The 27,471-nt window shown below is 40.0% G+C and overlaps 4 protein-coding genes, 1 long non-coding RNA gene and 1 other non-coding gene across 10 annotated transcripts in view; 3 read left to right on the plus strand and 3 right to left on the minus strand.

Moving 5' to 3' along the window:
- Window positions 1-545: 545 nt before the first annotated feature.
- On the minus strand, window positions 546-2,665 carry LOC103992923 (ninja-family protein AFP3). Its single transcript, XM_009412848.3, has 2 exons — window positions 1,607-2,665; window positions 546-992 (listed from the first exon to the last, which is right to left on the minus strand). The coding sequence occupies exons 1-2, from the start codon at window positions 2,313-2,315 to the stop codon at window positions 643-645; spliced, it is 1,059 nt and encodes a 352-aa protein (XP_009411123.2). The 5' UTR covers window positions 2,316-2,665; the 3' UTR covers window positions 546-642.
- A 5,286-nt stretch (window positions 2,666-7,951) lies between these two features.
- On the minus strand, window positions 7,952-10,909 carry LOC103993047 (protein LONGIFOLIA 1-like). The gene is made up of 3 exons (XM_009412972.3): window positions 10,655-10,909; window positions 10,187-10,248; window positions 7,952-10,105 (listed from the first exon to the last, which is right to left on the minus strand). The coding sequence occupies exons 1-3, from the start codon at window positions 10,785-10,787 to the stop codon at window positions 8,030-8,032; spliced, it is 2,271 nt and encodes a 756-aa protein (XP_009411247.2). The 5' UTR covers window positions 10,788-10,909; the 3' UTR covers window positions 7,952-8,029.
- Window positions 10,910-13,966: 3,057 nt separating this feature from the next.
- On the plus strand, window positions 13,967-16,937 carry LOC135679613 (uncharacterized). The gene is made up of 2 exons (XR_010515308.1): window positions 13,967-14,247; window positions 15,119-16,937. It is a non-coding gene; the product is annotated as an uncharacterized LOC135679613 (long non-coding RNA).
- Window positions 16,938-17,752: 815 nt separating this feature from the next.
- On the plus strand, window positions 17,753-21,869 carry LOC135580935 (probable 6-phosphogluconolactonase 1). Of its 2 annotated transcripts, none has more exons than XM_065193572.1 (4): window positions 17,753-17,850; window positions 18,167-18,374; window positions 18,471-18,606; window positions 21,011-21,869. In XM_065193572.1, exons 2-4 carry the CDS (start codon window positions 18,202-18,204, stop codon window positions 21,518-21,520), a joined length of 819 nt encoding a protein of 272 aa, XP_065049644.1. In that variant the 5' UTR covers window positions 17,753-17,850; window positions 18,167-18,201; the 3' UTR covers window positions 21,521-21,869. The 2 variants fall into 2 exon arrangements, with proteins under 2 accessions (XP_065049644.1, XP_065049645.1); XM_065193573.1 differs by having other exon boundaries at window positions 17,790-17,884.
- A 706-nt stretch (window positions 21,870-22,575) lies between these two features.
- Window positions 22,576-22,656, minus strand: TRNAL-CAG (transfer RNA leucine (anticodon CAG)). The gene has a single exon. It is a non-coding gene; the product is annotated as a tRNA-Leu (tRNA).
- Window positions 22,657-23,747: 1,091 nt separating this feature from the next.
- The window catches only part of LOC135580936 (agamous-like MADS-box protein MADS2), an 8,259-nt gene continuing 4,535 nt past the window's right edge, over window positions 23,748-27,471 (plus strand). For 3 of the 4 annotated variants that reach the window (XM_065194058.1, XM_065194061.1, XM_065194060.1), the window contains exons 1-2: window positions 23,749-24,073; window positions 26,933-27,011. In XM_065194058.1, coding sequence (XP_065050130.1) covers window positions 23,889-24,073; window positions 26,933-27,011 — 264 coding nt within the window. In that variant the 5' untranslated portion in view covers window positions 23,749-23,888. Of the gene's footprint in view, window positions 24,074-26,932; window positions 27,012-27,471 lie in introns of all 4 variants that reach the window. The other variant, XM_065194059.1, reaches the window with a different exon arrangement.

Consider the following 27,471-nt stretch of genomic DNA (forward strand, 5'->3'; position numbering starts at 1 on the left):
CCTTTCGTGCGGGTGAGAACTTACATGACAAAGAAATTTCGCTATCTTAGGACCCCATTTGTGAGCAGGCGCCCCTTCTCCCCCAAATAATCGGAGGCATCAATCCTTCAGGAACAACAAGCAGCAGGGATGGTAGTAACGGAGGTTTGCTTCCAATGGCAGGAGTAGTCTGTCTTCTATGATCTGAAAGCTACACTTTTTGGTGATCGGATCCACGAAAGTTAAGCGTTGGGATCACAGGTTTTCAATGGGAACTTCATCTAGGAACCTTTTGATTGCTTATGGTTGATCGGTATTGTATTTGTAGGATGCCTGTCTCTTTGTTTATGCTGGCTATCAAAATTCAGCTAAATGTTCATTTTAACTTACAATGAGCAATCTACAGGAAGAAATGCCTCATTCTTTTTCTTCTTTCCTTGAACATTTAGCTGAATTGTTCTACATTTGACGACAATTTGTCATAGTATTTGGTTTTGGTTTGATAAAATGGATCAAAAGTGTCATGGTGGAGCACACCCCCCCTGTAAGCTTGAGACCAACAAAGATGAAGGGAAGTTAAAACCATATGATTGATGAAGAGTGTTTGATCCGAAAGCAAACCAAATTTGAATTCTTTTTGCGTGAGATCAAAGTTCATGATCACTACGAGAAGGGGAAAGAGTTGACCACGATGTGGCGGAGCGGGTTTGCGACGTCGCCACCGCCCGCGTGCTTGACAAACTCAGCAGGTGTGAGGAAGCTGCCGTGGCACACGCACACTATTCTCACCTCCTCCCCCTTCCTGTACTTGTACAGGAAGCCTTCGACTCTCCTTCCGTTGGGCCCATCGCCTCTGGCGGACACGAACGGCATCTCCTCCATAATTCTCCTCTCCGTCTCCTTCATCCAGTTGGCTTGCGCCGCCACCTTCTTCGCAATGCCTTCATCTCCTCCAACTGTAGCCTTCCCGCTCTTCGTCTCTGCATGATTGCTATAGCCAGCCATGCCGAAGCCTGTAACAATTTAAGGTGGCTAAGTTTAGGCGAATTTGAAGACATGCTCTTCTTAGATTATAGCACCTTAGTTGAGAAACAAAAGACATCAATTGCTCAAGAGTTCCTGCCAAGCCAAAACATGGAAGTGTGTTCTCTCCCAACACTAGATGACGGCTAACTAGTAGCTGGAATCGGAGGCCATGAAGTCAAGTGGGAAATTATGCATCACTGTGGACTCACACATCCACAAGGGTTCATCAACATCACTGTCCTTAATCGACTAGTACTTAACAGGCAAGAACAGTAATTACCAGATAATATGCTATCCACAAGCCAAGAAAACTTGGCACTCAGCAAACAAGTAGTCAGTATCAGCTGAAGAGCTATCCATTGGCAAAAGACTAGCAACAATAATATCCAATTGAACATGTTTCCTCAATTATTGGAAGAACAAATAATAACAAGAATAATAAGAGAAGCATAGTTCTTTATCCATCAAGTATATGTCATTAAATTAAAATCTATCTACTTCAATTACTCGGTTAAATTTGATCATTAGGAGGATGAAAACTCCTGTAAATGTCATTGCAAATATCTGAATCCAAGTATAAGAAAAGTATACCGATCAATACCTCGTGCTGCCCGAGTGTCGTCGCGCTTGCTGGAGGAGATGCTCCCCTGCGACCCAATAGACCCCTGCGAGACCAGCGGAAAGCACCCCGGCACGTCCACCGGCGCGGCAGCCACCCTCTTCGATACAGCAGCCCGCGCTGGTAATCCGGGTGGGGGAAAGCCATTTCTTGCGCCTCCGGAATGGCTGCTCCCTAGTGCTGTGAGCTCTACGTTATCAACCATCGTCTGCTCCACGGCCGTCGATCCCTTCCCTCCGTCGGCATCCTCCTCCATTTTCTCTCCGGGCTTTGCAGCCCCTGACCTGATCGAGTTCTTCCTCACCAATCTCTTCCTCTTCGCCTCCAGCCTCTTCAAGCTCTGCATCTGCTTCCGCTTCCGCCGATCCTCCTCCGTCTCCACCGGCAGTGAGCTCGTCCTCGTCAGGACGGCCGCGGCCACGACCTGGAACTCAGGCACACAGGACAGCGACGAAAAGGATGCGGTCGATGAAGAGCGGAATAGCTTCTTTTCCTTGGGGTCCGCGCCGAAGCACCCGCCGAGGGAGAGGCCGAGGGTGAGCTCAATCTCGTCGGAGTCCCCTTCCGTCGCCTCCATGGTCTCGTCGCCGCAGCCATTTCCAACAAACCTCAACAACAGATCTTTCGGTAGCCTATCCTTTCCTGATAATAATCGCTTCCTCTCCCTCTCCACCCCTGCTTCGTGATCCATCGCAAGATCCGAACCGAAACTAAAGAAACCGAAGACTCGAGAAAGAAAACCGCCAAATTTCCATCAAAAAGTCAACTTTTTCTCACAGTTTCGATCTTTTTGTTGACATACTTTCGAGAACCAGATGTGAGGTCGCGTTTGATTCGAGATCTCGCGAAAACACGAAAAAAAGAGCACAAAAACCAAACCGTGGGAAGAAAGCATACGATAGGAAGATCTTTAGCGAGGGCTAGCAAGGGTTCCCAGGTTGATGATAAGAGAGCGTTTTGGAATGTGAAGTTGCAAGAGCGACCACGGAGGAAGCCATAGGATATGGGGTAACGGAGGAGGAAGAGAACTCATCGCTTTAGTGTTTCCCGAAGCTTTCGGGCTACCCCAATATGCCCCCATCGTCCCCCGCGACATGACACGCGTCCAGCTCGGACCGCCCCGCATCACACACGTGGCGAGGGCCGGAAGAGCCTGCGTTGTCTGGAAACAATCGGCGCGACTCTTCGGCCGCGCAGGGGGTCCGACGAGGGGGCGGCTTTGTGAGACGCGTGTCGAGCGGACCAGGACTCGCCGTACTGGACACGTGTTCGCGTGACCTCATATGGGCCCCCTGAGTTCACGACGTTTCTCGCTTCGAAGACGCCCCTCCCCCCATAAGATTAATATGCGACCCGAGTTCAAATTAGATAAACGATCAACGGCCGTCCGAGGCAACCACAACGGTGATCCAGTTGCGGCGTGGCGCCGAACTTTGACTTGCGGTCAAAAGAATCGCCCATCGCTGGGCCAGCCAGCCACGTGCCATTCCCTGGAGTGTGGGGTCCACAAGAAAGGCCACCACCTGGCCCCAACTTGACATCGGAAGACGGAGCGGAACAGCACGCGTCGCCACGTGGAGAAGGAGCGACCTCGGGGCACGTGCGACTCGAGGTCAGGGCGCGACAGCTCACGCGGGTGAGCAGGTAAAGTGGCGCCGCTCGCGGACACGTTTCGAAGCGCGAGGGGCGGGGAAGGACGAGGGCGGGGGTGACGTCGCCGTCGTGCGACAGGACGCGATCTCTCCCTGGGATTCGGCCTGCCGGGACACGTCACCGTAGTTGACGCCACGGCGGGACGGCGACAGGGAGGTGGGGCAGCGTCCGGTGGGCAACCAACCCAGGCACGGACTTCGCGCACGGTTGGCCGGAACGGTAAACCCCACCTGCGCTTCGGTCCAATTCTAGAGACGGATTACGTCTCACCCGCACGTCGGTCGGCCGGCCGAGCCAGATAACGGGAGGACGGCCGTCACCGGTTTGACATAATGATGATGCTTCAAGTCGATAGTTTATTCTCGTACTAATGCAGAGACGAAGCAGCAGATATAATAAATTTTATATGATTTGTTAATATTAAATATTGATATAAAGTTTTATTAATTTTAATGAGTTTAGCAAAGGTACAACTCGATAGTTTATTCTCATACTAATGGTCTCGTCGAATTTATTAATAAAATTATTTTAAAAATATTAATATAAAAAAATATTGAAGCAAGAGATATTTTGGATATATGAATTATCGAGTATCTTTTGATTGAGACTCTCAAATGATATCTAAAACTAGGTTGCAACAGGTATTATTTAGTTTAACCTTTGACACTTAAAAGTATCTTGTCAATCAAAATAGTCTTTTCAATACATTCAGTTAAGATTTTTTATTAAAAAACATTCGAAGAAGGACTTTGGGTTAAACTTAACCTAATTAGTGAGGTAGAGTAGAAGAATACTTAAGGGCACTGAGATTAAAAAAAAAGATGGTAAAGCTTTACAACCGAAGTATTCTCAAGAAATTGATTGGGAGATTTATAGTTTGAAAAGCTGAAGTCAACAACCCAACTAGATCATAGGGCAAGCTAGCACCAATTTGGGAAGGGCTCAATAGTGGGGTTGGTGTTACCAAGGATTTGACACATTGCAAACTTAAGGAAATTCTACTTGTAAGGCATCCCTCGGGGTCGATGTTTTAAAGGTCGAGATAACTATCTCCTAAACGTCAAGTCTTATTCTCTATGTCTTTAGCGTTAATTATAAAAAAATATTTTAAAGGTGTAGATGTTAAAAGTTGGGGAAAGAGTTTCATTACTTTTAAAAGACTATACAAACTTAGTCAAGCCTGTATATCTAAAATGAGAACTCGACCTACTAAAGTAGAAGATTGATCGAGTGGATAAGCTTGATGATGTGACAAAGTAAAGACATAAGAATTATCTGATAGACAAACCCAATGACTTAGTGAAGGCCAATATAATATGATAAGATGGCTGACTAAGCATTAGGACGAGATGGCGAGTTAGGGTCGATGTTAAAGGGGACCTAGGTAGCCATCAAAATATTTTAGTCTTTGAAGTACTCGATAAATGGGTTTTCCTCAATCTCTATCTTGAGGCACCTCACCTTAACACAAGCTAAGACGATAAAATATCCATACTAATACGAGTCTACCCCTAACCTCTTTAGACCTTTCATGAACTCATCAAAGGCTTTGTAGTTGCTGACCTCATTCTCTTGATATCTCAATATCATGATTCTATCAACCTCTAATGTCTTTTTCAAAAGCCACCAACTTATTGTCCAAACTATGAATCTACTCGTTCAAGGTGGCTAGTTGCTTAGTCATACTCATAATTCACTCTGTGGCAATAACAACTTGCTTGACAAGCTCAAAGCTTGTAGGTCTTCAATGAGCCTAACCCTTGGGTAAGTTGTAGCAGTTTATCTTCCATGTTGTAGTTGTTCTTTTGGATCATCTTCAATTATTCGACTTGATCAATAAAGCACCGCTCGACCTCTTCTAGTTGCATCGCCAACTTGACTCCCTGAGCATCTACTTCAATAATAAGTGCCAGATCTCTCCTATCCCTCTTCAATCCCTCCACCTTATCCCAAAGATTGTCAATCTTAAGGGACTGTTGATTAATCATAGAGTTAGTATCTCATACGTGATCGAAAAGGGCTGTGACATAATGATGATGCTTCAAGTCGAAGATAAAGAAATTAGCAATGATACAACAATAAGGTACTAAAGGGGTTAGCTTTGACTTGACTTACCAACACTTTAATCAGTAGACTATGTCGAGCAAAACCTCAGAGGGGGAATGATAAATTTGCTTTGCTACCCCGGAGCACAGGGACCTTTAGTAGTATTGCTCTGTGGCTCCAATGTTACTTCATATTTCCTTTCCCTCCTTGTAGGCCCTTCTATCTTGGCTACAATGGCGTGTCTAGAATTGGGTCTAGTAGTTTAATTATCTTTAGTATTATGAATAACAATGACTTGTCCTTGGATAGGTCAAACACCAACTCTCCCATCGAAGGAGAGGTTGGAACTTCCTCTGCCACTAGGCTGTCCGAGGATGGAGTGTCAATCTCCTCAACCATTCAGCAACTATAATATCAGGAGAAGCTTGTGTGAGAAAAAGACATCTCAAACTATAAAGATAGAAGAATTTCTTCGGGATTGAGGTGCTAGATGTTAGATATATTAGAAAGCTGATGTGCCTAGAGGACAAAACACTTGGGAACCGACCCACTTTCAAGAAGAGGACCAAGGACTAACTTGTCTTGAAAAAAAGAGCTAATGCTAAGAAGAAGAAGTTCTTAAGGGAAACCATGAAGGCTCAAATAAAAGAATAAGCCTCACCCTCATGGCTCAAGGTAATTTATAGGAAGGGGATCAATCTATCTCCTCTCATATTGAAGATAAGTGTCCCTTTAGGTCGAATATGAAGAGATACTAATTGATGAAGGACCATCTCGAAAAGTATAAAAGTGATCGATATACGAAAATCACCTTGGAAGAGATATGTTATGGTGGGAGGCACAAGGTAGAATATGCCTCGAGGTATATAATTTAAGAAAACATAACTCACGTAGGAAGAAACCCACCATGACAAGAGGCATAATACAAAATATATCTGAGATGCATGAGTCAGCAAAACCCCACCTTCGTAGGATGAAACTCGCCATAGCAAAAGGCAAAAGATAATATATGTCCGAGTGTAGAGTTGGGAAAACATGACCCATATAAAAAACCTATTATGATGAGAGGCACAAGGCAAATGTGTTTGAGATGCATAAGCCTAAAAAATCCAACTGCATAGAAAGAAATTTGTCATAGTGGGAAGCACAAGGCAAAATGTGCCCAAGATACATGAATCAGCAAAACCCGACCCATGTGTTAAGAAATCCATTACAATAGGAGGTAGAAGGCAAAATGTATCTGAGACACATGAGTCAAAAGAATACGTCGCACCGAAAGAGAGTCCTTAAAGGCATAGGTCAAACCAGGTCAAGAAAGCCCAACCCACCTGAAGCAAGGCTTGCTTAAGAGATAGAGGTTAGGAAAACTCAACTTTCCTAACCATGACCCATAAGACAAAATGTGCCTCGAGATACATAATTTAAGAAAATATAACTCACGTAGGAAGAAACCCACCATGACAAGAGGCATAATATAAAATATATCTGAGATGCATGAGTCACCAAAACCCTACCTGCGTAGGATGAAACCCGTCATCACGAAAGGCAAAAGATAAAATGTGTCAGAGTGTAGAGTTGGGAAAACTCGACCCGTATAAGAAACATATTATGATGAGAGGCACAAGACAAAATATATCTGAAATGTATGAGCCTAAAAAATCCGATCACATAGAAAGAAATCTATCATAGTGGGAAGCACATGGCAAAATGTGCCCAAGATATATGAATCAGCAAAACCCGACCCATGTGTTAAGAAATCCATTACAATAGAAGGTAAAAGGCAAAATATATCCGAGACACATGAGTCAAAAAATATGTCGCACTAAAAGAGAGTCCTTAAAGGCGTAGGTCAAACCAAGTCAAAAAAATCAACCCACCTGAAGCAAAGCTTGCTTGAGATATAGAGGTTAGGAAAACTCAACTTTCACGAGGTTAACCCGAAGTATAGGGGTCCGGCATGGACCACAATAGAGAGGTTGGACATTGACCCCCTTTTTGCCTAAAGTAATGGGTCGAGCGTCGACCCCCTCCTCGCTCAAGATTTGTGGGTCGAGTGCTAACCTCCTCCACTAACCACGAAGGAGGGTTGGGTGCCGACCCTCCTTTCTACCCGAGGCAAGTGGGTCTAGTGTTGACCTCCTCCACCGACCAAAGTTGAAGGGTTGGGTGGAGATACGAAGAATGAGTTAATTGAGACGTATTGATCGTTCAAGATGGGCTTGTTGACACGTGTCGATCATCTCTGCTTGATATATGAAGAATGAGTTTTCAATCGACAGGATATGTTGGATGTGTCTAAGCAACTCTACTCCCTCTTCGAGAAGTGATCAAAGAAACGGACGATCGATGGTCTCTTACTACGGGAAGTGATAAGGGGAGGGGGCGGAGAGCATCACTCCCACCACGGCATTTTGGCAATGTGAGTGGGTTCAGCTGCCCTCCACTATGTCAAAGATGGAACACTAATGTCTACCACCAAAATGCCGGAGTCGAATCATAGCCTTACAATTCCCAAAACCCCGCCCATGATATGTCTGCTACATGATCATAATCCAAGCCTTGGGAGGATCAAACCTGTGACATTTCAACTTTCCATGGTAAGAGAGCAAATCCAATGTTTGCACGAGATTTGTAAATGGATAAAGCTATTTATTACTAGTCACTGTCTGCTCATATACTTCTGGCAACAGTAAAGAGGAGATGGAGTCATTGGGCAGATTGCTGTCTTCTTAGCTTGCCTGTCTTGACCCGGAGAACAGCCTCAGTTGCATCGCTTACAGTTTCATGGATCAAATCTTCAGATATCAGCTTCTCGATCTCCAAAGCCACTCTTGGTTGCTCCATGTCGAAGTCAATCCACTCGGATCGATGAAGAACCTCCTTCCTGGAAATGTAATTGACATCATCCTCCGAGCTCGTAGACTTTGTGCTCTCAGCTTGAAGCCGTTCGATCTCGGAGCACAGTTCTGCTAGTAAATGTTGCCCACTTGGTTTCCTTGTCTGAAGCAATCCGTTGGAGAACGATTCCATCTTGTGAGCTAGAATCTCATTTACCACATCGAAAACAAGCTTTCTGTGGTTTCTCCGGTCATGGTTGGAGGGACAGCCATGCTTTGGTTGCTCAAGAACAGAGAACAAGTCAGGGTTGATAGCTTGGTCTGATGACAGTCGCTGAAATGGAACAGAGCTCGCCTGTCCAAATCGGAAGTCTTTGTTCAGAAATCCTGTTGCCAGTAGCATCTCAGTCACATATTTGTGATCTGGGTTATGCATGGCATCAATATTTGTGAGCTCCTTCTGGTTCAAGACCAACGCTGGGTTGTGGGCAGCCCTGCTTGATGGGCTTTCTATATGTTGCGGCAAGACAGCTGACTGCGATGGCGAGCTCCTACTTTTGTAAGAACATGGAGAAACTTCATCATCCCTGCACCGGAGACCCCTCGTCTCACGGATACTGTCATCAATCTGGTCTTTGTTTTTTCGTACTTGAGATTGTTTCAGCCTTGGTTTGCTTCTTGGAGAAACTGACTCAAGTGTTTGCCTGTTGGTGGACTGAGCTTGGGCCTTGTTCAAGTATGGAGTAGGTGGACATGATTTCTTCTCTGCTTCCTTTCTTCTCTGCTGTAGTTTCGGGTTCAGAGTGGTTCCAAGAGATTGCTGGGTCTTCGATATACCCTGTGTTTGATTTGAACGAAGCGTAGCCCTTCTATTGAATTGCTTATCTGTCTCCCGGAGTCTGACCCTGGGAGGGTGGTCTCTGTCGCCGTGGTTGTTTGCAGAAGCTCTTCTTCTATCGTCTGTGCTACTTGTACGCAGCTTCGCAGGAGTCGGTGGACCTTCAAGCAGAACCGAGTCACGAGCTCCAGGTGACATTTCGGACTTCATGATTGCAATTGGCGGCTCCAAGGATTTTGGAGCACCACCTGCTTTCGCTGGTTGTTTCCGGGCCTTGGGCGACCTCGGATTCGGATTGCTTCGTGTCGGGGGACGATCTGCATCATCTTCCGGCGGTGAAGTCTTGCAAGTGTGGCCATTCCTTTTCTTGGCCTGTGCAAGCCTTTTCTCACGCATGGCGTGTACCATTTGTTTGAGAGCCCTGAGGTCCTTATCTTTGATCCTGCCCTCCGCTCTTTTGTAGATAGGTTCAGTCTGCTGCTGCATCTGATCAGTCATGATGCTTGAATTTAGTTTTAGCAATCTATCGAGATTCAAATCTCTGCTTTGAACTGAGCGGGGAGATTGATCGCTTCTTGCATCCCGAGTTCCTTTGGGTCTTGGTTCATGGAAAGGAACACAGTCTCTTATTGCAGCTGCTGGATTCAACTCGGGCATCTTATCCAATCCCATGAGCTTTGCCACAACACTGGGGTGTCGTACTTGTCGACTTCGATCCTGAAGCAGATCGGAAGCCTTGGAGACTCTTGGAGTCGTCTTAGTTCTGTCCAAGTCCCCCAAGAACAAACTGGTTTCTGTACCAAAGTTAGAACTCCTCAGTAAACTTTCCCTGCTTTCCAGTGACAGTCTCGGGATCTCTCTACGTCTGGCAGCAGACTTACAGTAATCTTGGGAGTCCATCGACAGACGTCTCTGGGAATTCCTAAACATCGGTGAATTCTCGAGTGACCTCTCTGGGAAGAACGTTCTATCGAAGGCCTCTCGTTGAGATGATTTCTTGTATTCATGGGAAGAGAAGGATGAGCTGGATGAAGCGGAAAAAGAAGCCAATGAGGATTCCATGGGAACTCTCCGGTTCCCGTTCAAGTTCTTGCTTAGTTTCTTCTCCTGCATGGTGAACTCGTATCCATCAGTGATGTCGAGACAGAACAAAACATTGTAGTGACTGTTCCGAGACTGGAAAAGTACCTGAAGAATCTGTGAGAAGCATGCAGTTTGCTCTGACTCTCTGCTGCTTTGGAGACCATAGCCTAACAAAGAAAGAGATCAAAACCTAGTGAATGCAGAAGAAGCACATCATAGAGCATTCATCATGGGATTTCATGGCAACATAACGATTCCTTTGCAATATGATTCCTATAAATTTTCAGCCAAGGAAACAATATGATTCCTTTGCAATGCCAAAATCCAATGGTATCATAAAAATCAGAATCACAAAAAACTAAACATGAAGTATTAGCGTTCGAAAAAGATGATCTCCGTCCTTTGACGGATGCCAAGCTATCAGAATGAATAATACAGATCGAAAGAGTAATGATGCTTCATTTATGTATCTCTTAATCTTGGCAGCAATGAGGTGCAAGCAAACAGTGGCATGGGAGCAAGGAAAGAGGACTGGTTAACCAGAATGAACGGAGTCACATATAGGATTGGTACCTGAAAGAAGCTTCTTGTGGTTGTGATCATTGAGGTGCCTCCCAGTGAGGAAATGGTGGCGGTCAAACATCTGAAGGATCCCCGTTGCGCATCCAATTTTCTTCTGCAGGTCTGGGTTTTCTTTGGCGAACATGTTCAGCAGCTTTGCAGGTAGCTTAAGCTTCTCCAATCTCCTCTTGCTCCACTCCAGGAAAAAGGATCAAGCAAAATGTCGTTGCAGAAATCTCCGAAGACCTGGACAGAGACTTTGCACCTACTTGAAGCTGTGGAGTTGCAAAGTCCTGGACCGATCAGATTCTGCGTTTGCTCAGAGAACCTCTCTTGTGATCATTTGAACATCAGGAAGAAGGATCGAACCACTTCTTTCTCGTCTTCAATCATCACCCTCGAAAGAACTTTCGACTATGTGCAGGAAATAGTACATTAACTCTTGCATTTCAATACAGTCGCAGACCCAACACTCGAAACGTCATATAAATACATGAAACCTCCATTAACACGACAAAAGCTCTCTCTTTGTTTTGTCTTGGTTGAATTTTGTTAAGAGAACACAAATGAGTGAGTGGAATTTGGATCCGAGAGATTAATTGTTTGAGGAGGAGGAGAGGGAATTATGAGGCTTACGCTACTCCCATGGGGGAAGATTCTAGTCGGGAAGAGCTGAGAGACTGTCGAACATGGATGAGTGGGAGAAGAGGGCTTTGTGATGTAGATTACTAAACACAGGGAAAGGGGTCTCAAGCAGTTTGCATGGGCATGTGATGCTTGTGAGAGAGAAAATAGTTGGTCTTCTCCGGTGGAGAGATCCTCTAGTTCTACAGTTGCACCCTGTCATTCTCCTCATTCCTTCTTTGCTTTGCGAAATTTCTAATTGTTCTTCCACTGTGCATTGCTCAAGCATGAGATGTTCTTTGGATTTCATATGATCTGGTGGTAAAACCTATTCCCTCTTCTTTATATTACATCAACACATGTTCTTTAAATACATCATACCGATTAATTTTTCTTCCTATTCACTTTTAATTTCCTTTCCCTGTTCTTACAGAACATGAACCAAAGTCCGGTCAAGAACAGTGCCCAGCAATCAATTGGTTTAGCTGGTACTACAAACAGTTGAGTTAGGGAAGACAGCAAAGAGTGGAATGCAGGCTGCAATCGAAGAAGCCATCTGGGTTGTCTGCCATTGCAGACTGCACTCTGCATCTCGAGGGAAACTGTCGAGTCAAAAACAGTGGAATGGCTGGTTGTACAGTAAAGAAACTGTGAGATGCTCTCTTCTTGGTTGCATGTTACCGCTGACACCATTGGCCTAGTTTTGTCAAGGATCTCTGGGCTGTGATCTTAGTCATGTATTGTGGCAAGAAATTGATGCTCGACTGAGATCTGTGAAGCCTTCCTCAATGACCACCATTCATCATTGTGTGTTCATTGAACATTGCTGCGGATTCATTCATATGGAAACATAATTGAACCACATGAGAAGGGCCATCAGTTACCTTAGAACTTTATGAGATTGTTGTGATAGAGGACATGTTGGATAAGAATAAGGGAAGCAAGGGCACATGAATAAAGTGAAAACATCACATGGGGCTATAGCTAGGGGAGCTCCTGCTTCACAAGGCAGCAGCAGCAGCAGCAACAAGTCCAAAAAGTCCAAATGCCTTTGCCAAAATGATATCCCAAATCTTATATGATTATTATTTTTTATCATTTAGAATAGAATCCAATCAATATATACTAAATATTCCTTCGTTATATCAATTATTATGATACCAATACTTCAAATTTTTTTCATAATAAATAAATAAATAAATATTAATTTAATCGTTAGAGAGTCGCCCGATGAATAAATATTAACTTGACCATCAAACAGATTTTATTGAATAAATCTTCAAGTAATCTTTTTTAAGAGATTAAAAATATAAGTATTTTCTACCTTCGAAACAAAGAGAAAATTTATAGGAGATTCTCAAATAAAATTCTTCCTCTTCCAAATGTAATAACAGCCAAGAATAAGTTAAATCAGATCAATTTGAGCATATTATGATCAAAATTTATCTTAACAATTGGGTACTTGATCTTAATTATTATAATACATGTCAGGAAGATTAAAGTTATAATCATGCCATTTGTCAAGAAGATTACAATCACAATCATGCTCATATCTGACATGGTTGAAGTAAGATGAAGGATCCAATCACAAATGACATGTTTATCTTGCTTACAGAGGAATGCATTAACATCAGAGTTGTGATTCTTTTGAGACATTTAATTAGTTAATAATTTATTATACAAGTGATAATTCTCATATTGGAGTTCATGTGTGTGCCACTTGTGTCATTAACAAAATTATTTTATTTATTTATTTTTAGACATCAGAGTTGTGAACCCAAGAACTAGAGCCCACTCTTTGCAATAAGACTTGGGAGCACCCTTGGTTCTCTCAACAAAAATGCCATCATCCCTTCTTAGATTTATAAGTATTTTTAGAAGTTCTAATTTTATTTAAATTAATTGATAGGGTCTTAATTAAATTAAAATTTCTTAATAAATTAGGATTTATTCTTATAAATATACATTAAGTCTCAAGATCTTAGTAAGAGAGAAAGGTACTCCTAATATGATCTCTAAATTTTCTAGAAAGAATTGATATAATTCATCATATTTATGTGAAAAATAAATTAAAAAATTATACTTAAATGTTGGTAACTAAATGATTTTATAATTGATCTCATGTATTAAAGAATATGATTTCCTTCATAGATGTAGATGAGATTTATCGAACTACATTAATCTTATATTAACTTTTTAATATACTTTTTAGTTTATTGATCTCTAAGTATTCTTTTAATTTAAAAAAAAAAATTCTTTTCCTTCAACACCTCAGGTGTGTGAGAGAATTTGATGTTGGACCATTACCATCAACATGCCATGTCTTCTTTATCATTTGTGTTATCTTTGAGATTACCATCACGATAACTACGATGAAACGGAAGAACTAACATTCTCCTAATAAGCTTACAAAGAATTAGTGAATGAGAGAGACTTGTTAACCAGGTATTTGGACGAACACTAGATTAATCCTATAATATGGATAGCTAAAGTAAAATACTCTAATGGGTCACATCATGACAAGTTGAGCATGGAGAATAATGTTATACAGATAATAATAATAATAATAATAATAATAATTATTATTATTATTATTATTATTCTAATGGGTCACATCATGAAAAGTTGAGCATGGAGAATAATATTATATATATATATATAATAAAAAAATAATACAAGAGAATAAAATAGAATACGTGCTAAAAATTGATTATCAAACAGATAAATAAATACTTATTATTATTCTCTTATGCTCTTTGCGTGCAAGCTCACTAATAGCCCAATTTGAGCCCATAACTAAGGTAGATTGGGCGTGCCCGATGGTGCACGTGCGGCGCGCTTGTGAAAGAGGGCGAGATCGGCGATGGCCGGGGGATGGGGGCGCTGAACCCACTGCAGAAAGTTCCTCGCCGAGAAGGCCGTCTTCGTGGACGAAGAGACCTTCGCCAAGGCTTCCTTCCGAGCAAGCGCGCACCATTAAGGTATTCGCTCCACTCCATCCTCTCCTCGATTCATCCAAAGATTCGATCTTTCTGGTAGCAGTTGAATTATCTGACACTCCCTTGTTGTGCACTCTATGTCATTGAGCATAATTTTCTATCAGATAGAAAGGATTGCCAGACTGCTTTAGTATGATCAGTCAAACTATGTAATGCTCTAATGATTGACATGTTAGCTTGTTGTACGGGTTAGTGCTTCATCCTATCGAATTGCCGTAAGGCTGAAGTTACGTACGCTACAAGAATTCATGCAAAAAGATTACAAGATAAACTCTCAGCAGTCAGCTCACTTGACATCTCCTTTCGTGAGCTACATGTGTGACAAAGAAAGAAAGGTCTCAAGTAGACCAATCATTTGTACATGGCAATTATCAGACCACAAGCCTTCAGCTTCTATGTGAGCTTTCCTCATGAATCTTTTCTTGTTGATTGGAACGATGGACAACCTACCTAACTTCAACCCCCTCCATTTCCATTCTCATTAATAACCTTTATTGTGTTAGTGGATGCTCATCTACTTTTCCTGTCATCTACCTCCTCTAAGGCTAGCTTGCAGAGTAGTGAGCAGTGCCTCAATCTTAATGGAGTTCTTCTAATTTGATCTTATTGGTTATGGAAAATGTTCCACCGATGCCCACTACCTTATTCCAACTGATGACAGTGGCACCCCGATAAGGTTTCTGTTGATATCACAATGATGGGAATCAGAAACTATGACCAACTTGAGTGCGCTTTTCCTTAGAAGGCCAATGATTTTGCTTAGGCTGTTGTGTCCACAGTCTATATGTCTGATCTTCCAAATCTCAAGAACTTTGTGCTGTTTCTTCCTAGTAAATATTTTGCATGCATGCAGGAAGTGTGCTCAGAATGAGCAAAGCTATCTGCTATATTGAAACTGGCGTAAAAGAAGCCTCTGTCCCGGTGCTCAGAGCAATCTCTTTATTAAGAATGGTTCATGCAACTTTCACCACAAAAAGCATTGGCACTGGAGTCCATCATTCACATACAATGCTGGTGTTCCTCTCATGATGTAGCTTTTGATTAATTAGTCTGCTTGCCGCTGCACCTGACCCCCTCTGACACCTCAAGTGATCATGTAAGAGGATAATATTCCAATGCTTCCTTGATGAAGCCGTGATTCCAATTCACTGGTGGAGGGAGGAGAAGCTGGAAAATGGAAGTGATGTGACAGCATCTCAGCTGCATTCTTTGGACAAACCAAGTGGGCCAAGTGTTGGAGGAATAGAAAAGACAAGAAAGATATGAGTTAGCAGATAAAAAGGTGTTTTTGTTGAGATTAAAAGGTGCATAGAGATGAAATGAACCACTGGTGGAAGGATGGAATACGTATCTATGGATGGAAGAACTGTGGTATACAAGCTGATGGGCACAATTATTGAACCCCATTTCACTTGATATGAATGTGCACCTAATAACAATTATCACAGTGGACAGACTGTATGAACAGTTTTTGGACCACTTTTTTACAGCATCCTAATCCTGTTCTTGGCTGAAGGACAACCTGGCTTCACAGTCGATCTCTTTTTATAGAATCGGTTGCCCAAAGTTATATTTACCTTGTAACAATGTCAGAAGAAAGATGAAAATAATTCATGCCACCATCATGCATGACTTGCTCTTCTGAGTGATGCTTGACATCTAATGTGAAGTATGTATGACATCTAATTGCTCCTAACATGCAGGCTCATGCATCTATTGTGATAAAAACAATCGAGTCATTGTTGTTTTGCTGATGATAGACATGTGCAACAAATCTTCAGCATGCCTGACTTTGATATACTACAAAGATGCAGACAATTGTTTTGGACCATTTTGTACCACCAGACTGCATTGCTGTCTTCTGATTCCCAGCACAAAAGCCCACCCTTTCGTCAGGCAATATTTCTATGGACTACCACAAGTGAAATGCTCTCAGCTTACATATCTATGAAGAACTGGGAATCTTTGTTGAAGGAATGGATATAAAGATGGAATCCTGAGCAGACAAGTTTATGCAGCTCATCCAATACCTAATACTGGTGCAACCACCGGCGAAACATCTGACCAACTCCATTTGATGTGCAGAACCTCAACTAAGAAGTTATGACTCATCGCTAAATCATTTCAGCTTTGTCAATCATTAGCTCAATGAATCTTGAAATGTGGGCCATGCTGGTATCCAGAATCCAATGAAAGAAGAGGTGGGGTTGTTCTATGAAGGCTGCCAGATTTGTCATCAGACTAAACTTTCTTATGCATGTCAAACTGTTCATCTAACAAATGGTTGTCGAGTCCATGCACACTGCAAAAAAAATAAAAAGGGGGAGGAGGGGGGGATTTAAGAGCAGGCTTTTATTCTGAAGATGCTTGCCTGCTATAACATTGTCTGCAACGAGGAGACCAAGAGTGGTGTATGTTTTATATGCATCAGATATATATATATAATTGTGCGGTACTAATCTGAGAAGGGACAAGCTTTGCAACACATCTCCCACTGTGTCTTCTCAGCTCATCCCTATCTCCCTGAAGAAGCCTGTGGATGTATGTGCCAGTATCTCTGCGACCATTCTTTCCCGCTTCTTCTGAGCCATATGAAGGTGTCCCCTTGTTCTTTTGTTTCAATTATTTTTTAAGCATAATGGTCATATATGATGTATGAATCCTCAGGAAAATATTGCATTTTATTTCCTGTAATGTAACAAAAAATATTGAAGTTTCAGATATTTTAGACTGATCTCTTCATAGACTCAGATTTACTCGAATATATATTTGTTTTGCTGAAAATATTCTATCCCCACTCACTGATAACGAGTGGTACCTAATAATCTGATTGTGGTAATGGTAGAACAACACCACATACCACATAGTTTCAGCAATAATGTATATATTTCGTATTTATTTCATATAATCAATTATCAGAATCATACAAAAAAAAATTAATGTCCTATTTAATGTGACCACCACTTTTCTTGAGATGTCAGGTTTGCATATCATGTTAAAAAAAGGTTTACAAATCATGTATGTGACCTTTAAGCTGGAAGGAAAGTGATAGATCAAGAAATAAACATGCAGTCTAAGTGGTAATAAAATATACTATTTAACTATAATATGTTGTTGCAGTCTATAGAGATACCAGTGAATGATGCATTGTAAGTATTAATTGTCTTCTAAAAATACCATGAAACAAATACATCAAGGAATAAAACAAAGGCAAAAACATATATAATGAACGTGAGGAGGAAAGATATGTTATAAATAAATCGAATGATTATTTTTTTATAAATTAATAAAGATAAAATGGCTTTTAGATATGCGTATCGATGTTATGATATATTTAGATTTGGAAGATTTTGGATAGATATGTTTATACAGTCGTCGTATCCAATTCCACTCGAATATGGAAACGGATTCGACTGCGTATATATTATCTGACCCATTTTATTTATCCTTTCATTGTCAATTTCCTATTTTGCCCTCCACCATTTCCCCAAACCAAACACCATTCCCCCCCTCCTATTCTCTTTCCCCCAAAAGTTGGATGCTTTCCTCCGATTCCGACCGGTTCCCCCACCGTCCGCGCCACCCGTGAGTCCTCCGCCTCCTCCGTGTCCCCAAGCAGGCGGGGTCCTCCTTCTCTGCATCCTCCGTCCTAGCCACTACCGCTTCTTCCTGTCGGGCCACTCGGCCGCGGCGCTCGCCTCCCCTCCCCTGCCCTACCCCGCGCCTAGATTTATCTGAAAAAAAACAAGCTTTACTGCTGCTGACTCTCTAAACCCTTATCTTTGGACAAAGGCCTCAACTGCTCCCGCATTCGTCGTTGCCCGGACAAATCCTTGCTATTCCAAGAGATTCTTTGGCGGAGTTTCCTGATCAGGCTTGGTTTTCTGGTGTTCTCGCGCAGGGAATTGCCACGCTGAGGTGCGACAGGCTGCAGAAATGGCTGCGTCTGGCGAATTCAAGAACAAAAGCGAATTGAGAGTTTTTGAGAGTACGGATGAGCTGGCCACGGATTTGGCCGAGTACATATCGCAGCTGTCGGAGAATTCCGTGAAGGAGAGTGGATGTTTTACTATTGCTTTATCTGGAGGATCCCTTATAAGTTTCATGGGGTAATTGCTATTGGAGAATTCCCTAAACGATTATATGATTTGCCTTTTTTGCGTTATCATCGAGGAAGATGAGCGGTGAACTTACTTTGGATGCAGGAAACTCTGTGAAGCTCCGTATAGCAAGACCGTTGATTGGACGAAGTGGTATGTGTTTTGGGCTGATGAGCGTGCAGTAGCAAAGAATCATGTGGACAGCAACTATAAACTCACGAAGGATGCCTTTCTCTCTAAGGTTTGTGATTTATTTTCATGTTCTGTTTCTTGAAGACTAGACAAGTGACGGATCCTTGTATGTCTATAGGTTATATTCTTACATGGCATAATATTTGGGTAACTTTTTTGTATGAAGTTTGGAAAATTTTATTTTTCGAAATTCTCGAACATCTTCACTTATCAATGTTCTACATTGAACATCATCACATTATTTTATGATGTTAACTTGAGGATATTTTCTAATTATTTTCAGAAAAGCAAGTTACATTAGAGTAATTTGTCAAAAAACATTTAAATGTTTTTTCCTGAATTAAGTTGTGACTTAATGGTTCATGAGATCACCATAGAACAAGGCAAGGATTTTTATATTGGTCGGACTTGTTTTGCTTTGTTGACTGGTACTGATGTTCAGAGGTATTAGTTCAAGGTACCTAGAATGGGGCAGATATGGGTGTTGAAATTTTATTTTTGAGGTGGACGAGGCATTTTTGGGTTGAAAATCAATATAATCTAACTTTGCAATAGTAGTCACGTTTAATTTCTCTTTGGTGTTTGAAGCCATTCATTTGAGCCTCTGTTGGCTCCCTTCTTGGGTTGAGGAGGATATGTCTTCTGCTGCCCTGTTATCTGAAGGTCCTCATCATGCAATTGAAATTGCCGACATAAATGGATTTTCTTTTGCCAATGGCTTTCATGTTCTTCCACTTGATATCTTCTAAGTATGTATCTATATGAGGGATAGAAATTATAACAAGTAAAGCCTTGTAAAGTGCATTTGATTTATCTGTCTCTTTAAGTAGACTACAGTCACAATCTCCGTTGTATATTCCAATAATTGCATTATTATGTTTATATATTGTGATTAGCTATGTATGATAGTCACATATACTACTGCATAGATTATGTGATGGAACATTGGAGCCTTTCTGTTATTTAATCAGGTAATAGGGTGCATCTAAATTGTTGAGGTCTCTTTTATTTTGTAACTGTAACTTAATATAGGCCTCCTAGCCATTTCTTAAATTTTTTTGTTGGCCTAAGGAATATTGAGGAAGATCCTTGGTTGGATGAGCTTAGACTACAACGAAAGCATTATCATGGGGAACTGTTGGGTTGGGAGTGTCAAAGAAATTTAAGCATTATTGTGGCATTGTTACACTTTAGCTATGTGAATTGGGGTTCTTTCGGTACTAAGATCTATTAATTGTTTGAATGTGTTAAAGGGTCTTTGTTTATGTGATTGTCAGAGTCTACAAAGCATTGTATTAAAAATATGTTTAAAAAGATAGCTACCCTTTAGGAATGTTTTTTTCTTTCCTTTGGTGCTGGTGATCCCATGTAATTTTGCTTTGGAGGCATCAAGGTTATTTTAGAGAAATGGAAATGCATTTATTTTCTCATCTGTGTCCATGTACTTGCCAATATATGTATTTTCACAAGTTGCTCAATTAAAGGTTTCTGTTTGTAGTTTTTATTACACCCCATGCATTTTTCCCCTATATACTTTTTATTTATTGCCACTGCTAGGCTTGCTCATGTTGTCCCAGAGCACTAGTCCAAACCCATTTAAGATAAAAGGTAATCCTATTGTTGAGCTTCGACTTACCATTTGTAAAATGATCCTCTTCATGCTACTTTAAACAAAGGCCTGCTGAAAGCTTTAGTGAAGTTGTTGTTCATTGAATGGGTACTGTTGATAGTACTTTTCAAACAATGATTGTGATATTAAAATGTACCCACCAAGTGCCGGAAGCCTTGTACATTTTGATGCATAGCTTCATTTATTTTTTAAATCCTCTTTTCTTGTCATTGTGCACATCAGGACAAAGAAAGAAAAACTATATGTTCTAGGCTACTGTATATATCTTCTTTACATGTTAAATGGTGCTTGTTTCTTAATTCTTATCGACAAGCTGAGAAAGAAAAATTGTTTTATACTACTTATTCCTGTTCTCTTATTTATTTCTAGCATTTTCCGGTGGATTAGTTGAGCATGACTGTAGAAAATGTGGGCATTATGCCGTTTGCTCTTCCACTATGGTTTTCTTGAGGCTTGACTTATAAATCCTTCATATCTTATTCAAAGGCATATTATTACCTTTTTACTTGTGAAACCTATTTTCCAGCCAAAATATCGCCTCTTTGTAAATATGGCCACCTTGCAAGTTTTGAGATCGCATAGTGATGGATTTAACTTTTCGATTTTATTTCATGCACAAACCTGAAACCTGTCAATCGTGAGTTCCCTCACCTTATATGCCAATATTGATGTCTGGCAGATCACACATCTGAGTCTACATCTGATAACCTGGGTTTAAAGGCTTTATTTGTACACAAACAGTATCTGTCACTGACTACCTGTCCTTTTTCTGTTATTTTTTTCTTAACTGTCCCTGACATATGTATCTCAATTATATTGTTAGGTATCAATTCTCAGCAGCCATGTGTTCTCCATAAATGATCATGTAACAGTAGAAGATGCAGCAGGAGAGTATGAATTTGCCATTCGCCAGCTGGTGAAGATTCGGACTGTAGGTGTTTCTGAAAGAAACGACTGTCCAAGGTTCGACCTTATCCTCCTTGGCATCGGACCCGATGGACATGTTGCTTCACTATTCCCCCATCACCCAGCCCTTGAACTGAAAGAGGAATGGGTTACCTACATCACCGATTCTCCCAAGCCGCCACCCGAGAGGATTACCTTCACGCTCCCCGTGATCAACTCAGCTTCCAACATCGCAATAGTGGCTACGGGCGAGGAGAAGGCCATGGTGGCAAACCTTGCTATTGCCGGCACCAACGAAAACTCTGATTCCTCTTCTTTGCCTGCAAGGATGGTTCAGCCAACTGATGGGAAACTGGTCTGGTTCTTGGATTCAGCAGCTGCCTCAGCACTCGAGGTCAGTAATGGTGGTTCCAAAGATGCCATGTGATGGTTGTAGGGTCCAGGAAATGTGTCTTGTGTAGATCAAAACTTCCAAGATAGATGTTTCTCTTTTCCTCTTGGTTGTTTGAATATTTTGTTTCTCACGAGCATAGTTGTGGTGGAGAGGGAGTTTAATTGCTGCTTGGTTTCTGATGAGGGAGGGAGGGGGTTCTTTGCAGAAGATAATAAATTGGTGTTTCTGTTCAAGGATACAAAGTGAGTTTTTTCTATGTAGAGATTGAGGAGGAGAGGAGGGATGGTGAATTCGTCTTATCGATGTCAATATGCTGTTACCTGTTGTGGATTTTTTTCTTTTTTTGTGAATGTTACAGTAATTTCTTAGTTTTTGATCATCATGTATTGGTTTTTACTTTGTCTCCTCCCTATATCACGTTTACTTCAGCAGCAATAACTATAGCTGTACAGTGAAACCTCTATTTATACTGCATCTAACTTGTCTTTTTTCACTTCTACTTCTTTTCCTTTCTTCCTCCCTCCTCTTTCTTTTTGTTCTTCCTCCTCCTTAGATGACGATGACATCAAGCAAAGAGGCACTGAGCATTAAGAGATTGTTGTGCGGATGTCAACCATATCAACGACAAACGATGTTTGTAATGAGTGAGATCAGCAACGATGGCATTTGCAGAGTGTGGTGGCATCGCATTGAGGATGAAAAATGGGGTTATGGGGAAGGTTAAAAAAAAGGGATAATATTGGGATTATAAATAATAAAAAGGATTATCAAGAGATTGTTAAAAAAGGTCGTGAATAATAAGCTTCTTATTTTAATCAATACAAATCTAAAAAATAAAATGTATATTTATCTAATTGTAATCCCAAAACTCTATACATATATATAATGAAAATTTTAGAAATATTACAAAACAATAGAAGAAAATATATAATGAAAATTTTAGATTTCTTTTAAACAATAAAAACAAATTTACTTGAACTTAATTGCAAATTATTACAATCCTGGAAAATTAAATATATCAAAAAAATGCCAATTGCAAAAGATAATATTTTATCCAATAAAAATCTAAAATTAAACAAGTTAATTTCTGTCAAGAATGGGATTCGAACCCATGCCCTTTCGGACCAGTACCTGAAACTGACGCCTTAGACCAACTCGGCCATCTTGACTTGTATCTTTTTGCTTAACTCTCTAAGTGATAATGATAATTATATTAACATTACTATCCACAGTGGTAATGCTATTGATAATGATATTGATATGGTATTGTTAATGGTGTAATATTATTACCATTACCATCGGTGATGCTGTTGGTAATGGTAAAGGTATTGATAATGAAAATATTATTGGTAATTATATTGATATTAGTATTGGCGGTGCTAATTATATTGATAATGACTACAATAATGATAATAATATTGGTAATGGTAGTATTATTTGTAATGGTAATGATGATGATGATGATGATGATGGTATTGAATTGATAATGATACTTATTTTAATATTGATCAAAATATAGTATTTTATTATTTTAAATGCCAACATAATCAAATTATCGTTCATTAGTATTACGACTTCTTAGTTTATTTCATAAGTTGATTATTTTTAACTACAATAATTATATATATTATTTAAATGTATTTTATGATAATTTATCTTTTTTACTTTTATTATTTTATTAGTATTATATTTACTTAAATATATTTAAAAATAGTATATATATATATATATTAATATTAATTCAAACTAGTTTGATTAATGGATTAAATCGGTTTGAAAATGGGTGATGAGTAAACCGATTTAATTGAAGGAGAAAATTGGTGTCTATTTTTATCTTCTTTTTTTAAAAAATATTTTATAATAACACTAACAATAAAGTTATAAGTTTCAATTATTTTTCTTAACCGAATGTAGAAAAACAAAAATAAAAGAAATATTTTACTGAAAAAAAATCACTCTTAAAATTATATATCAAGGAATCATGTGTTATATATCGTTTGCTTTGACAATTCGATTGGATCAAATCGTCGAACGTGACTAACAGATCGAGTCGGATCCGATCCGATCCAATTGGGTTGGTCTGCCATGCTACGTGTCATGTTTTTAGAAGCCCTTGCTAAATAAACTGGTTGTCACGACTCCCATGCAAAGAACCCAACGGCAAACCCACCAAGAGCATACTGTCCACTGCGACATCGACACGTACGCCCCACCCCCGCTGGCCGGTGTTGACGTTGTTCGCCTTCGGACACGCTTCGCAGTTCCAATTTAATTTTGCACCCTCCCCAAAAGACGGGAAAAGAAGCAGAAGCACATCCTCCTCCTCCTCCTCGATCAAACCCAAGGATCGTGGGGAAGGGAGATGAGGAGGGAGACGAAATAGATCGATTGCTTTGATAAGATGGGGAGGGGGAAGGTGGAGCTGAAGAGGATCGAGAACAAGGTCAACCGGCAGGTGAGCTTCGCGAAGCGCCGCAACGGGCTGCTGAAGAAGGCGTACGAGCTGTCGGTGCTGTGCGACGTGGAGGTGGCGCTCGTCATCTTCTCCAGCCGCGGCCGCCTCTTCGAGTTCTGCAGCAGCTCCAGGTATTATGTTCACGTCCACGCCAATGTTCGTGCTGTTAATTCCCGAGTGAGCTCTTTGATCTCGTTTCTGTCCTTTTCTTGGCCGCTTTGCTTTCGTCTTCAACTCTTTTGATCCTTAGAAAAAAAGGCGTCATTTTCTCAAACGAAAGGCTTCAAAGAAATGTTTCTTTGTTGGATTTCGGCTTAATACAACTCTTCATTTGTACCTTTCCCATCAGTTACTTCATTTCTTCTTTGGTTTATTTTGGCATTTATTTGAGAGTGGAAAACGGATGTCGATCGATGGTGTAATCAGTAGGGGCTTTGCATTACCGATTACTTGGGAAGTACTTTGCTAGTGCTGTTTCTTTTAGATCTTAGGGTTTACTGTTCCATCTGAGCATCCACCCAAAGTGCCATAGCAATGTTCCATGGTTCTCTGGATACTAATCTGGTACTATGGTCCGTTTCTGTAGATTTTAGATTCGCTTTCTTCAGGGTATGTGAAGAGATCTTTGTTGGGTAAGAGGAATATGTCACCTTACACAAGAAGGGCTTACAAAAGATTAGGGCTTTCTTTATCTTGTTCATTCCACCTTTTCAGTTTGAGTACTGGTCCTCTTTTCTCCGTATGGTTGTCATCGGTTCTCCAACCTTTCTTTGTTGCCTTTTTGATTGTTACATGTCTATTTTCCTCTTTTCTTTGTGCTCTTTATCGTCCGTCCTCTTGTGCGTGTCTTCTCTGCTATGAGAGCTACATCGTCCTCATTCAACATGTCAACACGTGTATTCAATTGATTTGACCTGTATCTTCTCTATAATGCTATGGTTCTTGCTCTCTTGCATTGTGGTTTCTACATGGAATCTTTATCCAAAGTCTGAAAGGATGTGTCCACATTTGCTAGTACCTGATACAAAAATGAGCTAGCTGATAGTTAGCATGAAGATAAGCAGAATTAATATACATTTAGCTAAACATGAAATAAAAAACAAGTTAATATAACATGGGCAAGACACTTGTACAGTATGCAATAACATCAAACAAAAAACATGTATCTCATGAAACAATGCTATTCAAGTATTTATAACACCACAAAGTGTAATTAGGCAACAATATAGAGCATGCCAACCCATTGAAAACTTAAAATCCATGTGGTTACTTCACTTGCTAGCTCTCTGATCAAAATCCATTGTGGTTAGTGGTTACACCCTTAGATTGACAGAATAGAGTATATGTTTGCATGGGTTTGATCCAAGAAGCCAGCGTAGTTTAATCATGGAAGGAAAAAGATGGAAAAGAAGATATAAGTGAACACCTCCTACAATCAAAACCAATGTGTTGATGATGGTTCTTTCAACACCATAGCAACAAATTGACATGGACAAAAAGAAATGAAGCATCATGCGAAAAGACATCTGTTCATGTGTACGAATACGAAATCTAGATTGACTTGTGTAGTACTCTTAGCCATTGATTTCTCGACTAGCTTAACAATGATCATAAGGATTATATGATAATGCACAATAACATAGTTAGAAGACTAGTAACTTAATAAGAAAATTCAAAGCAGTTGGATTATGCTAGTAATGATCAATCAACTAAAGCAAAATTAATGAATTTTGAAAAGGTTAATTTTGGTTTTCTCTAAATCATGCTTGCATTCATGCCCATTCCAGTGACAGAACAATGAGGGTCAACAGAAAATTTGAGATTTCACCTTTTGTCTCCAACAAACATTCACAAAAATTAAAGATGAACTTAGACCATATAATTGAGCTATAAAATGAAAGTTGTTGTTAAATCTTTATACTACAAAATACAAGAGGTGTCATTCATAATTTAAAACAAACATAAATAGTTTCATTAATGGAATTAGAATCAGCCATGTGTTAAAGTTAAACTACATTCCATTTAAATGATCCAAAAACAGTTAAACTTTCCATCATGACATCTCATGTTAGTAGCCATGCAATTTTTTTTCAATTTTCATGTAAAATTTTAGGTTTGTCCATATATTAGTGGTCATTCTGCTATAACGAGTAATCTCAATGATGTGTTTAAGCTCACGTCACCCAAGATTACTGCTTTAGATCTCTTTGTGCTAAGGTAATTCTTATAACATAAACTGCAGAAAATATATAACAACATAGGATGAGACTGAAGTATAACATATATACAACATCAGGGATCTCTAGGAAAGATAAAAGATTAATGGTGTACTTGTGGACATTGACTTATTGTAAGTTAAGATGGATAAGTTTGGTGATTCATATGCATTTACAAAGGCAGTTTAGCGCATCTAATCAATATCCATTGTACTATACACAGAGAACACACCAGCGAAAGCACCTAAATCTTGAAGTGTAACTGTGTTGCTGATATGTTTTCTATCATCTTTCACAACTTCTGTGTGCGGATCCTAAATTTTGTGACCGATTGGAGTGTCAAGTTGAATTGAGGAACAATTTAGTGCATAGCCATTATGTTTGTGTGACAAATATTTTCTCTTAACCTAGAGTTGGGCATGTTAATGAACGCCATGAAGGATGGTGTTTTGTGGGTTGACTTTTGCTATCTACACTTGAAAAAACTATGCACCACTGACCAATATTTATTATTTCAAGGTGGATTGCACTAAATAAATAGAAAAAGATGTTTGCATTTGTTACATTTTGCCAATGGGAACTCATCATAAACATTTAGCCGAGAAATTAGGCATGGATTCATCATAGATGAGATATAAATTTACCATTTATATTCTATGCCAGTGTCTTTATATAAGTTATTGATATGCCATTTTCTTCAGACATCAAATTGTATACTGTGTAAACTTCACAACCTCTTCATCACTTGCCTTTTCTTTTCCAACTTGATTTCAGCGTACTCAAGACAATTGAAAGGTATCGAAGTTGCAGATATAATGCGTCAGAACATACACTATCATCAAATGAGCCACAGGTTAACATATCAATTCTGTACATTTCTCAGACATAACAAGAGTACTGTTATTCCTTTTATCTCCATTCGATGAAATTTTGTCTTTCAATTTAGTCTTCTTATACTTTGCAATCTTTCTTAAATTGTTCTTTAACAGTGAATCAAGATCTCATCTGAAAATTCATATAAGAAAGTCGTCACACAATGTGTTTATGTCATCATGCTGCATTTTGTTCACCATTAAATCTAGTAGATAAATTATTATTGTTCAATTAACATAGAATTGATTCAAGCTCACTTTTTTTTTTTCGGTCTTGCTCGTTGAAATTAAGCTTAGTTAAATTGAAGACGATCTTACTTGATCATCTTGGATGAAGAAAAATTTTGGACATTTTGAAAAGGACAGATCTCTTTAAAAAAAAATCTTGAATATTTTGGAAGAAGATAAAATCCTTTTGGATGATGTTGTAATCCCTCAAAA

Source organism: Musa acuminata, chromosome BXJ1-7 (assembly GCF_036884655.1).
Source record: "Musa acuminata AAA Group cultivar baxijiao chromosome BXJ1-7, Cavendish_Baxijiao_AAA, whole genome shotgun sequence".
Lineage (NCBI taxonomy): Eukaryota > Viridiplantae > Streptophyta > Magnoliopsida > Zingiberales > Musaceae > Musa > Musa acuminata.

Excerpts from the sequence above, each read along its gene's own strand:
- LOC103993047 (XM_009412972.3), bottom strand. The coding sequence starts at position 10,787 with ATGTTCGCCAAAGAAAACCCAGACCTGCAGAAGAAAATTGGATGCGCA. Across the intron at positions 10,249-10,654 it reads CCACAAGAAGCTTCTTTCAG|GCTATGGTCTCCAAAGCAGC; the intron begins GTACCAATCCTA and ends TTTCTTTGTTAG. Across the intron at positions 10,106-10,186 it reads GCTTCTCACAGATTCTTCAG|GAGAAGAAACTAAGCAAGAA; the intron begins GTACTTTTCCAG and ends TTCACCATGCAG.
- LOC135580935 (XM_065193572.1), top strand. The coding sequence starts at position 18,202 with ATGGCTGCGTCTGGCGAATTCAAGAACAAAAGCGAATTGAGAGTTTTT. Across the intron at positions 18,375-18,470 it reads TCCCTTATAAGTTTCATGGG|GAAACTCTGTGAAGCTCCGT; the intron begins GTAATTGCTATT and ends CTTTGGATGCAG. Across the intron at positions 18,607-21,010 it reads AGGATGCCTTTCTCTCTAAG|GTATCAATTCTCAGCAGCCA; the intron begins GTTTGTGATTTA and ends TTATATTGTTAG.
- LOC103992923 (XM_009412848.3), bottom strand. The coding sequence starts at position 2,315 with ATGGATCACGAAGCAGGGGTGGAGAGGGAGAGGAAGCGATTATTATCA. Across the intron at positions 993-1,606 it reads CGACACTCGGGCAGCACGAG|GCTTCGGCATGGCTGGCTAT; the intron begins GTATTGATCGGT and ends AAATTGTTACAG.